The following is a 13593-nucleotide window of genomic DNA, read 5'->3' as shown; positions in this document are numbered from 1 at the left end:
TAGCATTATGAAGGACCCCATGCACCCCTCATACAAACTCTTCTCCCTCCTGCCATCTGGGAAAAGGCACCAAAGCATTTGGGGTCTCACAACCAGACTGTGTAACAGTTTCTTCCCCCAAGCTATCAGACTCCTCAATACCCAAAGCCTGGACTGACACCTTACTGCCCTATTGTCTGTTTATTATTTATTGTAATGCCTGCACTGTTTTGTGCACTTTATGCAGTCCTGGGTAGGTCTGTAGTCTAGTATAGTTGTTGTTTTTTTCCTCTGTGTTGTTTTTTATGTAATTCAGTAGTAACACCATGGTCCTGAAAAATGTTGTCTCATTTTTACTATGTACTGTCCATAGCAGTTATGCTTGAAATGACAATAAAAATTTTGACTTGACTTGTGATGGTGTTGGATACAATTCTTTGATGGACTGGAGTGGGGTCGTGTCTCCTGGCCTCTGCAAGGTAGAGGTCCGTCCGCTACACTACAACAGTCCAAAAACCATTTGTCTGAGAGTTTGATGGGAAAGTCCTTCTTCTCCAGCTCTTTACCTTTTCCACCCATCTGAGTTAATCTATCATATTCTAGCGAGTCCTCCTTCCACACACCCCACTCATTTTTTTAATTCTGGTGTCTTCACCCTTCCTTTCCAATCCTAAAGAAGGGTCTCAGCCTGAAACACGAACTGCTTTTTCATTTTCACATATAAAGCTTGTCAGTTTATTTCATGTCAGCCCCTCAGTGTATCGTTATTTCTTCATGCACTCATCCACCTTCCTCACCCTCTTTGCAATTGATCTCAGTTACTATGTATGTTCCCTCATTTCTCCTGAATTCCCGATGGGATTTCTTCATGAAAGCTCTGTATTAAAATATCTAAAATTGTATTCTTCCACAAATGAAAATTTCTTCTCTACATTGACATTTCAAATCTCCTTATAATTTTTAAATACTTTGATCAGGTAATCTCTCAGTTCTCTTTTGCAGTAAAATGGTCAGTTAACCTATTCATTGTTATAGTCTCTGGGAACCCCTTGTGAGAACCCTGGCTTATTATGTTGAAATTTCTGTTGTATAGTGGTCCTTTTTAAAATATTGCCTGTCAACCTCCCCAAATATTACCTCATTTCTTCAGACTCTCACACCATCCCAAGCTTCACAGCTTTCACAAATACAGTAATGACCCCTATTTATTAGCAGTTAGTTAGATGCCAGTCCTACTTTACCTGTTTGTATTCACAGTAACTTGAAGCGGCAAGAGTGGCAAGCTTCTCTTCAAAATCCTGTCGTTCCTCAACAGAGAGCAATGCATGTCTGCACACCTCCACGTAGGACCATTCCTTTCCACAGCCTTTATTTATCCCATCTATTATTGCAGGGCAGTGGAATTTGAAATGACCCTGGAATAGAAATTGAAAAATATTGTAAAGCATTCCCATTTAAAAAGTGGATTGAGCATGAGATATAACAGAAAGGATTGTTTGTGATATCCACCTGACTTATACGGTTCCGACAGTATTTCGTGAGTGAAATGGGATCCACAGTGTGTCCACAGGACATTTCCACTCTGTAAACATTCGGGTCATCATCTCCTACAATAGAACATTTTGTTGGAATTACTACAGAATTTGTTTAAGAATTTAAGTATACACCAACCACAACTTCTTGAACAGTGCCTTCATAAAAAGTATTTGCTTAGATAAAATAAAATGGTTCAATAAATTTGATCTGATTGATAAAGAGACTACCAGAACTGTGAGTGAAGAAAGGAACAGATTTTCCAATGGATACAAAATATATATTTTCATTTTAACTGGAGTGTATCCTGGGGTGATTTGAAGGAGCTCTGGGTTGTTTTCTGTTATAGAACATAAAAAAGTACATAACAGGAAAAGGCTCATAGGTACATCATGTCTGCACCAACCATGAAGCCAAGTTAAACTAATCCCATCTGCTTGCATAGGGTCTGCGTTCTGCCAAACTCTTCTAGTTCATGTGTCTGTTTAAATTCTTCTTGAATGTTGCGGATATTTGTTTTTATCACCTCCACGGCAGCACATTCCAAACATCTACTAATTTCTGTGTTTTCCCTAAAGTAGCCAAGGGTTTTAAACAATGACAATGTAATAGTATCACCTTAAATTTTGTGTTTATATTTCTGAAAACATTAGAAGCAAGATCCATTTGATTAAGGTTATTATGATTAGGAAATCCTTTCAAATTATTAATAGTGACTGGCATGTAATATTATTTCTACCAAAATTAGGGAAAGAAAACACAATATCTTTTTCTATATCTGCTAAAAAAAAGTTGAATTTCCCCATGGGGATGAATAAAGTATCTATCTATCTATCTAACTAGATCTCAACATCCCACTCCTCACCCGAACTCAACTCCCCTGACAATAACCTAGGGACACTCTTTCCTTCCAGGGTCTCACTTGGTTTGTGTCCTCTTGTCAATCAACATGCCAAAAAACCCCGCAGGTCAAGTCTGCATCACTGGAAGAGCCCATTGCCTATTGATAGTTGGGACATGAGGCTGGAATGTCAGAGCTGATATATGATGTATTCCTACCTGAAATTAATATTTGTAGAACATTGAAATCTTGGCAACATAGCTGAATTCCCATCAAATATGGCAGACTTTCCTGGCAAATCCTGTCTCATAGGTCCGGGATGTAGGATATGGGACTGGGCTTTTCCTGGGCTGAGGCATACAGTTAAGAACCACACTCTACTCAATGGGACAGACTTCTGAACTTCGTAGCAAACTGTAACTGACAGCTCAAAACCAAGAGGCTTACCATTTTACATTCAGAGAAAAAGAACACAAGATGTAGCACATCAGGATACCACAGACACAATAGGAAAGAGTAATTCAACATAAATCAACAATGTTTGATTGCTAATCCACAGAATGGCAAGCACAAGTAACAATAAGATAAATTATAAATGATTATAACGGTAAACAATAGCCTAAAATTTGATTGAGTACAGAAGCCATTTTTGGGTTTAAAGTAAAAAGTAATTTTGTTTGAATGAAAGAATATAAGACCATATGATATAGGAGCAGAAGTAGGCCATTCTCTGTTCTAAATGGACGTTCTTCAATCCTGAAGTCATGCTCTCTTGTACTAGAATCCCCTACCATGGGAAATAACTTTGCCATTTCTAATCTCTTCAGGCCTTTTTACATTCGGAATATTTCTATGAGATCCCCCCTAATTCTCCTGAACTCCAGGGAATACTGTCCAAGAGTGCCAGATGTTCCTCATACAGTAACCCTTTCATTCCTGGAATCAATCTCGTGAATCTTCACTGAACCGTCTCCAATGTCAATATATCCTTTCTAAAAAAAGGAGCACAAAACTGCACACAATACTCCAAGTTTGCTCTCACAAGAGCCTTATAGAGCCTCAACATCACATCCCTGCTCTTATATACCATACCTCTAGAAATGAGTGCCAACATTGCATTCACCTTCTTCACCACCAACTCAATCTAGAGGTTCACCTTAAGGGTATCCTGCACAAGGACTCCCAAGTCCCTTTGTATCTTTGTAATTTGAATATATTTCCATCTAAATAATAGTCTGCCTATTTATTTCTTCCACCAAAGTGCATGAAATACACTTTCCAACATTGTATTTCATTTGCCTCTTCTTTGCCTGTTCCCTTAAACTATCTATGTCTCTTTGCAGGCTCTCTGTTTCTTCAACACTACCCACTCCTCCACCTATCTTTGTACCATCAGCAGATTTTTCACAAATCCATTAATCCCATAGTCCAAATAATTGACATACATAGTAAAAAGCTGTGGTCCCAACACCGACTGCTGTGGAACTCCACTGGTAACCAGCAGCCAGATAGAATAGGATCCCTTTATTCCCACTCTCTGTTTTCTGCCAACCAGCCAATGCTCCACCCACTCTAATAGCTTTCCTGTAATTACATGGGAATTTTATCTTGCTAAGCAGCCTCATGTACAGCACCTTGTCAAAGGCCTTCTGAAAATCCAAGTACACCACATCTCCTTTGTCTACTCTGCTTGTAATTTCCTCAAAAAATTGCAGCAGGTTAGTCAGACAGGATTTTCCTTTCAGGAAACCATGCTGGCTTTGGCCTATTTTGCCATGTGCCTCCAGGTACTCCATAATCTCATCCCTAACAATCGATTCCAACAAATTCCCAAACACTGATGTCAGGCTAACAGGTCTATAGTTTCCTTTTTGCTTCCTCCCACCCTTCTTAAATAACGGAGTAATATTTGCAATTTTTGAGTCATCCAGTACAATGCCAGAATCTATTGATTCTTGAAAGATCATTGTTATTGCCTCCGCAATCTCTCCAGCTACTTCCTTCAGAGCCCAAGGGTGCATTCCATCAGGTCCAGGAGATTTATCCACCCTTAGACCATGAAACATCCTGAGCACCTTCTCAGTTGTAATTTTCACTGCGCATACTTCATTTCCCTGACACTCTTGAATGTCCAGTATACTGCAGGTATCTTCTACTGTGAAGACTGATGCAAAATATGCATTCAGTTCCTCTGCCATCTCTGAATCTCTCATTACAATATCTCCAGCATCATTTTGTACTGGTCCTATATCTACCCTCAATTCTCTTTTACTCTTTATATACTTAAAAAAGCTTTTAGTATCTTCTTTGATATTAGTCACTAGCTTCCTTTCATAATCCATCTTTTCCTTTTGAATGACCTTCTTACTTTTCTTCTGCAAGTTTCTAGAACTTCTCTATCTTCTATCTTCCTACCAGCTCTGGCTTCCTCGTATGTCCTCTCTGTTGCTTTTACTTTGGCTCTGACTTCACTGGCCAGTCACAGTAGTTTCCTTCTTCCCTTTGAAAATCTCTTCTTATTTGGAATATATTTGTCTTGCACTTCCCTCATATTTCGCAGAAACTCCGGCCATTACTGCTCTGCTCTCCTTCCTGCTAGTCCCTTTGTAATTTGTAATCAACATCCTGGCTGCTGTTTGGAGGCCAGCAACCAACTGCTATTGGGTCCTTTTACCCTTGTCATTTCATAACTCAACCCATAGAGACTCTACACCTTCCGACCTGATGTCATCCCTTTCTAATGATTTAATATTATTTCTTATACACAGGGCCATCCACCCCCTCTGTCCACTAACCTATCTTTCTGATACACCGTATATCCTTGAAAGTTCAGCTCCCAAGGTCTTTTTGTTCAATGGAATGTTTTTAATCAGACAGATGAAAACTAAAATAAAACCAAGTAATTTGCATCCACATACCATGAAACTGTTGCAAAAGTCATTTATATTACTTTCCATGAAAATTACAAGGACCAGTTAGGCTACTAACTGATAGGCTACCCACTCCATCACGGGGAGAATGTACAAACTCCTGACAGGCGGAACCCGAAATGAACTCGGAACTTCGACACCCCATACGGTAATATCTCACGCTAACCGCTAAGCTATCGTGGCATCTTCAAGTTCATGAACGACACGACTGGCGAAAGCATCATTTTTTACTTCTCATTAGACAATGATCATAAACTGATTCTGATTTAAAAGGGGAAACAAAACTCAGAAGACTTAAAATGCATTGAAAGCAGCTCAGGGAACGTACACTGAACTAATACCCGGAACTAGCAGATAGTCTTTTGTAGACAAGTTAACCAGACTATACCCTGTACGTACTGAGTTTAGAGGAGCATGTGAAAGGGACTTTATTTAAACATAAAAGATCCTGAAAGATTTTGACAGGATGTAAAGGGTATTCTGTTCTGGGAGATTCGAGAACTGGCATGGGCGTCGGGGGTGGGGTGCACTGTTGAAAACTAAGTGCTCCCCGCTGAAGGCAGAAAAAAATTACTTTATTTCCTCAGAGACTTTGGAATGCTCTTCACAGAAGCGTAGTGGCATCAAAATTTTTTGAATATTTTAAGGCAAATTTAAATAGGTTCTCATCAAACTAATGGTTGAATGATTACTGTCGGTAGATGGGAGTGGGGAATTGTGGTAACTAAAAATTGTTCAAATATATCACAAACACTTTGGAGTATTATTACTGACCTCTCACTATCCAAGCCTACCTAACCAGGTCCGGGTTTACCAGGAGATCCCTTTCCATTCTGGGACCTCGACCAGCCAACGACCCACATAGAATCGCCCGTACGCTTTCCGCTCCGAGCGGCAGCGTAAATCTGTGACGGCAACAACTTGTGCACAAGCACTGGAGAGAATTTGCCCACCCAAACTCGGCGTTGGGGGTCACTCCTTATTTTACTCATGATGCGATGTATGTTTTACCTGTGATCTCGTCCGGTCGCTTAACAAATTTCAGTCTGTTGTCAGTGGAATCGCGGCTCCTTCCTCCGCAGCTGCTCATGTTCGATGCTCCTTCACAACAGGGGAGTTTGTGTAGATCAGAAACAACGATTGAAGGTTACGCCAAACAAGTGCAGTGAAATGTAAACCCTCTGGCCACGCCCTCGAAAAGGAGACGGTGTATTCCTTTAATTTCCTTCCGGGTTCAATTTGTCTCCGAATTATCCCTTTTTCTCGTGCTTAACATTTTATTTGGATACTTTTTGTTGTTTTGTTAAAAATACGCTCCCCAGGAAAGTTTGCCCTGTTTTATGCCCACCTCTCCCAGAGATATCCCAACGTTATGGTCACTTCTGACATTGAGTTGCTAACTTCGGTCCGCTAGTCGGTTCACAAAAATTCACACAGCCCAGCCCTTCAGCCAGAGTTACGAAAAGCAAGTGAAACTTAACCCAGATCATTTTAATAGACCTTCACGGGTGATACAGCAGCAAACGAAGCTGCTGAGACCAAAATGGGAAAGATCTATCAAGTGTGCGTCATTGTTTGAAAGGCGAAAGAATTATGGTTGATATATCGGAGTCGGAAGCTGAATTTAATGCGATGAAGATAATTACCTTTAAAAAAATGCTGATAACCAAATTGCCAATTTAACAGGGACTTCAATAACATATTATACGGGTTTCTGAGATGAAAATTGGCTAGGTAGTCTGACCTGCCAGGTTATGGAAGTTGAGAATGGGTACCTCGATATTCCATGTAGCTTCACCGATCGAGGCACATTGTTTCCTTTACTTTGAATTTAGTTTTCTCGAGTCATTTCTGGACATGAGTATGTTTAATATTAAAATCTAACTATTTATTAATCAGGGTTTCTCAGTGGTTCACTCTTTTCTCAAATTTTTCTATTTTTAGGATGTTGTGAATGTGGATGATCTGCGCCTCATTTTTAGCGACAAGCAACTGGAAAACGAGAAATCATTCTCCCATTACCAGATCAGGGACAAATCCACAATACTCGTCATAACAGAACTAGTTGGAGGAGCAATAGAACAGAAGATTGAAAATGCACTCTGAAGAAGAATTGAACTGTATTGATCTGTGTTTATATCGCATGTGATATTATTCAGAGACATGAGATGCAATCGTGGCTTTAATGTTTTTATATAAGCTAGTGTTTCCAAAAGTAGATTAGGTTTATATTCTGATGAAGGATCTGGGCCCTAAACGTCCACTATTTACTCCTTTACATAGATGCTCGCTGGCGTGCTGAGTTCCTCCAGCATCTTGAGTGCGTTGCTTGGTATACCTTCAGTGTATACGTTGACGTTTGTTGTGAGAAATTGGGTTCAATTGAACACTTTGTGTAGAAGAGACAAAAGAGAGCACAGAGGGTGGAATCTGGAGCAGTACGCGGAAGGGGTGTTGGTTGGGTTGGAGGAATGCAGCGAATCAGGCAGCATCTATGGAAGAGAATGAACAGTCAAAGAAATCAGACGAGATTGTTGGTATGGAATGTTCTGTTTTTTTTTTCTCGTGCAAATCCTTGCTTAGATATTACAAAATATAGTTTTATGCCATTATTTGAATATTTTTCATCTCTCTTTTCAACAGCTGGCACACTTTCAGAGAGGTGGTGAGATAAAGAGGTCTGCCTCTTGTTATGGAGTGAGTGAGCCTGTGCCATGTTGGATTGTCTGGGGAAAGATTAGTTTTTGTTGGATAGCAGATCATGGTCTCTCTTTGGGGCTTTGCAATTGCTTGTTTGGTGGGTGGTGGGTGCTGATGCTTCCTGCTGAAGTAAGTGGGGGAGGGGGGATTGATGCTCTGCTGCTGTTTGTGCATGGGAGGGGGGAGAGGGAGCTTTGGGTTTTAACATTTTACTGTCATTCATTCTTTGGGGATCTCTTCTGTTTTCATGGATGTCTGTAAGAGCAAGAATTTCAGGTTGTATACAGTATATATTCTCTGATATTAATGCTGTATGGTGGGGTTAAAAAAGAGTTGCAGGAGAACCAGAGTGCCAGAACAGATAGTGGAGAGGTTGTGGAGTCAGATGTTGGTAAGACTGCAGATAAAGTTAGGAATCAAAACATTGAACATGGTGCAACAATATCGAAAAGGGTGAATACAGGACTGAAGTTGTATCTGAATGTGTGCAGTATACGGAATAAGGTAGATGAACTTGCAGCACAGCTACAGACTGGCAGGTATGATGTTGTAGACATCAGTGAATCATGGCTGAAAGATTATAGCTGGGAACTCAATGTCCGACAATACACTTTGTATCAAAAAGATAGGCAGGAAGGCAGAGGGGGTGGCTTTGCTGTATTGATAAAAAATGAAATCAAATCATTAGAAAGAGGTGACATAGGTTAAGAAGGTGTTAAATCATTGTAAACAGAGCTAAGTGTAACACCCTGGATAAGATTTTTACTGCGATGCTGTAGGTATTTCATTTTAGCAGTTCTGTAAGAGTCTGTCCTGCTTTCAGCATGTTTAGATTTGAGCTAATGATAAGGCTTTATGTTGTTGAATTAATTTGTGTCAGCCATTCTGGACATGGAAATGGGAGAAGGTTCTCGAGTAAACTGGGTGGAGAAGTCTTTTGATGGTCACTGGTGTGGGTCGAAGTCTTTTTGGTGGAAGCTGGGAGAAGACAAGAGGGAAGATGTCTGGGGATGCTGTCCCTGTTGCACAAGGTGCTTTGTGCAGATGAATGGCTTCAAGCAGGAAGGACCAATGCTGCCGTGGGGGAGCCCGTCTATTCAAGAGACATTTGGAAAGTGGAGTGTACTTTCACCCGGAACCTGAGTCCAGAGTAAGAGTCAAAGACAACTACAAGAGGAGCTCCAACACGTGAACATTTGGACCTGGTTAACTGAAATGGACATTTTATTTTATTTTATTTTATTTTTCTATTGTTTGATAATGTTCAAATTTGGGAATATACTTTCTTTACAATTGTATGCCATGTGCGAGCTGTATTTTCCTGCCAACTGCTAATTGCATGGGGCAGTATTTACACAGTATTCACACAAATTGGGGTTCAGGTGGTTGAGACATCCCAAGTTCATGGTTTTGGTGGGACCCAAGTCATACCAACCTAGATGTATGGAGTTTGAAAAAAAAAGGCGTTTTTCTCACTACTGAGTCAAGTGGTTGTCAGTGAGGGGCTAACAAGTCGTGTCTTAGAGATGCCCAGTGAAAAGGGGGGTGAACAGGAACTGAGAGTGTAAAAAGACCCTGATGTGTGTTGTAGGGAAAACCCAAACAGTTGTAATGATGTGGCCTACAAATTACAACAGGAGATAGAAAATGAATGCCAAATTTTCAAAGGGAAGAAGGACACTACCATAGCTGACAAGTGAAGTCAGAGCCAAAGTAAAATCAAAAGAGAGGGCATACAAGGAAGCCAGAACTAGTGGGAAGATAGAGGATTGGGGAGCTTTTTAAAAACTTGCGGAAGGAAATTAAGAAGGTCATTCAGAAGGAAAAGATTAAAGGCTAAAAAAAAGTCAAGGGTAATTACAGGAACAATACAAAATGATGCTGGAGATATTGTAATGAGAGATGCAGTGATGGCAGAGAAACTGGATACGTACTTTGCCTCTGTTTTCAGGGTGGAAGATATCTGCAGTATACAGGACATTCAAGAATGTTAGGAAAGTGAAGTTTGTGCAGTGAAAATTACAACTGAGAAGGTGCTCAGGAAGCTTAATGGTCTGAGGGTGGATAAGTCTCCTGCACCTGATGGAATGCATCCTTGGGTTCTGAAGGAAGTAGCTGGAGAGATTGCGGAGGCAATAACAATGATCTTTCAAGAATCAATAGATTCTGGCATTGTACTGGATGACTCAAAAATTGCAAATATTACTCCGTTATTTAAGAAGGGTGGGAGGAAGCAGTAAGGAAACTATAGACCTGTTAGTCTGACATTAGTGGTTGGGAATTTGTTGGAATTGATAGTTAGGGATGAGATTACGGAGTACCTGGAGGTACATGACAAGATAGGCCAAAGCCAGCATGGTTTCCTGAAAGGAAAATCCTGTCTGACTAACCTACTGCAACTTTTTGAGGAAATTACAAGCGGGGTAGACAAAGGAGATGTGGTGTACTTAGATTTTCAGAAGGCCTTTGACAAGGTGCTGTACATGAGGCTGCTTAGCAAGATAAAATTCCCATGTAATTACAGGAAAGCTAATAGTGTGGGTGGAGCATTGGCTGGTCGGCAGAAAACAGAGAGTGGGAATAAAGGGATCCTATTCTATCTGGCTGCTGGTTACCAGTGGAGTTCCACAGGGGTCAGTGTTAGGACCACGGCTTTTTACTATCAGTAGTTGGGAATTTGTTGGAATCGATTGTTAGGGAGGAGATTACGAAGCACCTGGAGGCAGATGACAAGATATGCCAAATCCGGCATGGTTTCCTGAAAGGAAAATTCTGCATGACAAACCTACTGCAATTTTTTGAGGAGATTACAAACTGGGTAATTTACAAGGAGATTACAGAGAAATTACGAGGAGATGCAGTAAATGTGGTGTACTTGGATTTTCAGAAGGCCTTTGACAAGGTGCCACACATGATGCTGCTTAGCAAGATAAGAGCTGATAGAATTACAGGGAAGTTACTAGCATTGGCTGGTTAGCAAAAAAAAAAACAGAGAGTGGGAATAAAGGGATCCTATTCTGGCTGGCTGCCTGTTACAAGTGGAATTCCACAGAGGTCGGTGTTGGGACCACTGCTTTTTACAGTGTATGTCAATGAACTATGGCATTGATAAATTTTTGGCTAAATTTGCCAATGATACAAAGATAGGTAAAGGAGTGGGTAGGTTGAGAAAACAGAGAACCTGTAGAGTGGCTTAGATAGATTAGGGAATGGGCAAAGAAGTGGCAAATGAAATACAATGCTATAAAGTGTATGGTCATGCACTTTGGTGGAAGAAGTAAATGTGCAGAATATTATTTAGATGGGAAGGGAATTCAAAATGCAGACATGCAAAGGGACTTGGGAATCCTTGTGCAAGATACCCTAAGGTTAACCTCGAGTTTGAGTCAGTGGTGAAGAAGGCAAATGCAATGTTGACTTTCATCTCTAAAGGTATTGAATATCAGAGCAGGGATGTGATGTTGAGGCTCTATAAGGCACTCATGAGACCACATTTGGAGTATATTGTGCAGTTTATACTTTATAAAGGATATACTGATATTGGAAAGGGTTCAGAGAAGATTCATGAGAATGATTCCAGGATGAAAGGGTTACTGAATGAAGAACATTTAGGAGCTCTTGGGCTGTAATACCTGCAGTTTAGGAGAGTGAGAGGGCATGTCACAGAAACATTCTGAATGTTAAAAGGCCTGAACAGATTAGATATGGCAAAGTTATTTCCCATGGTGGGGATTCTAGAACAAGAGGGCATGACTTCAGGATTGAAGGACATCCTTTTGAACTAAGATGCGGACAAATTACTTCAGTCAGCTGGTGGTATATCCGTGGAATTTGTTGCCATGAGTGGCTGTGGAGGCCAATTCATTGGATGTATTTAAGGCAGAGATAGATAGGTTCTTGATCAGCCAGGGCATCAAAGGGTATGGGGTGAAAGTAGGGGATTGGGGATGACTGAAAAAATTGGATCAGCTTATGATTGAATGGCAGAGCAGACTCGATGGGCCGAATGGCCTACTTCTGTTCCTATATCTTATGGTCCTAACTGAAAGGACTGAAGGACGATAAGTCCTGGACCAGATGTTGGACACCCCAATGTACTGAAAGAGGTGGCTGAAGAGATCATGGGGACATTAATAATAATCTTTCAAGAATCACGGAATTCTGGAATGGTTCAGAAAACTGGAAAATTGTAAATGTTGTTCCACTCTTGAAGAAGAGAGAGAGGCAAAAGAAAGGAAACTATAGGACAGTTAGTCTGACCTCAGTGGTTGGGAAGATGTTGGAGTCGATTATTAAGGATGAGGTCTCAGGTTAACTCTCACACATCATAATATAGGCCATAGTCATCATGGTTTCCTCAAGGGAAAATCTTGCCTGACAAATCAGTTGGAATTATTTGTAGAAATAGCAAGCAGGATAGAGAAAGGAGAATTGTTTGATGTGTGCTTGGAATTTCAGAAAGCCTTTGACATTGCCACATGTGAGGCTGCTTAACAAGCTACAAACTCATGGTATTACAGGAATGATTCTAGCATGGATAAAGCAATGATTGATTGGCAGGGGGCAAAGAGTGGGCATGAAGGGAGCCTTTTCTGGCTGGCTGCTGGTGGCTCATGGTGTTCCACAGGGGTCTGTGTTGGGATCAATTCTTTTTACATTATTTGTCAAAAAAACTGAGGTACAAAGGGAATTGGGAGTCCTTATGCAAGATTCCCTGAAGGTTAAATTGTATGTTGAGTCTGTGGTGAGGAAGGCAAATGCAATTTTGCATTCACTTCAAGTGGACTACAGCATGAAAGCAAGGATGTAATGTTGAGACTTTATAAAACACTGGTGAGACATCACTTGGGATATTGTGTGCAGGTTTGGACCACTTAACTTCGAATGGATACGCTAAAACTGGACAGGGTTCAAAGGAGGTTGAGTGGCTTGTCATACGAAGAGCTTTCAATGGCTTTGACCCAAAATTCTCTGGATTACAGAAGAATTTGGGATGACCTAATTGAAAAGTTTCAAATACTGAAATGCCTTTAAGTAGAGTAGATGTGGAGAAGATGTTTCCTCTGGTGGGAGAGTCGAAGACCAGAGGACACAGCCTCAGAATGGAGGGGCACCCTTTTATAATGGAGATGAGTGATCAGTCATGTTTCTTGCAGCAGGTGCTCGAGCCCACCAGTCAGGCTGATGCTTTGTGCCTGCAGCTTCCAACGTACCTTGAGGGGTCGCAGGATTTCTTCCTGTAAACACCATAGAATCTTCCAGCTCCACTTCTTGCAATTGAACATGTGTTTCTTTGTCTTTCACATCATCCACATGCCAATCATTCTGGGCATTATTCACCTGTGTGGGAGCATGAAAGAAAGAAAGCAGGATATTAATTTTTCAATAATGGGACAGAGTCCCTGAACAGGGATGTCCTGATCACTCACAGTTTATCTCAGGGATGTTCATTTCCCTGCGTGCGGTGCTCCAGGATTCTGATATGTTAACTGTTCCAATGCACTCAGTACATAGTTTACTCTGAACAACACTTGGTTCCAGACACAAAGCAATAATTGCCCAATGTTCTACTGTATTAATCGGTTGTTGTTTTCAGTCTCTAAGTAGTTG

The 13593-nt window shown here is 40.8% G+C and overlaps 1 protein-coding gene across 3 annotated transcripts in view; it reads right to left on the bottom strand.

Annotated features, from left to right (window-relative positions):
• LOC140725436 (E3 ubiquitin-protein ligase DDB_G0292642-like) overlaps positions 1-6673 on the bottom strand; it is a 201418-nt gene extending 194745 nt beyond the window's left edge. For 2 of the 3 annotated variants that reach the window (XM_073040888.1, XM_073040892.1), the window contains exons 1-3: positions 6295-6616; positions 1489-1586; positions 1221-1394 (exon numbers count right to left, since the gene is read on the bottom strand). In XM_073040888.1, coding sequence (XP_072896989.1) covers positions 1221-1394; positions 1489-1586; positions 6295-6373 — 351 coding nt within the window. In that variant the 5' untranslated portion in view covers positions 6374-6616. Of the gene's footprint in view, positions 1-1220; positions 1395-1488; positions 1587-6294 lie in introns of all 3 variants that reach the window. The other variant, XM_073040889.1, reaches the window with a different exon arrangement.
• Between the last annotated feature and the right edge of the window lie 6920 nt (positions 6674-13593).

This window comes from Hemitrygon akajei, chromosome 3 (assembly GCF_048418815.1).
Source record: "Hemitrygon akajei chromosome 3, sHemAka1.3, whole genome shotgun sequence".
NCBI classification, from domain to species: domain Eukaryota; kingdom Metazoa; phylum Chordata; class Chondrichthyes; order Myliobatiformes; family Dasyatidae; genus Hemitrygon; species Hemitrygon akajei.
The sequence above is the reverse complement of the archived record's forward strand: the minus strand, read 5'-3'. Positions and strand labels throughout refer to the sequence as shown.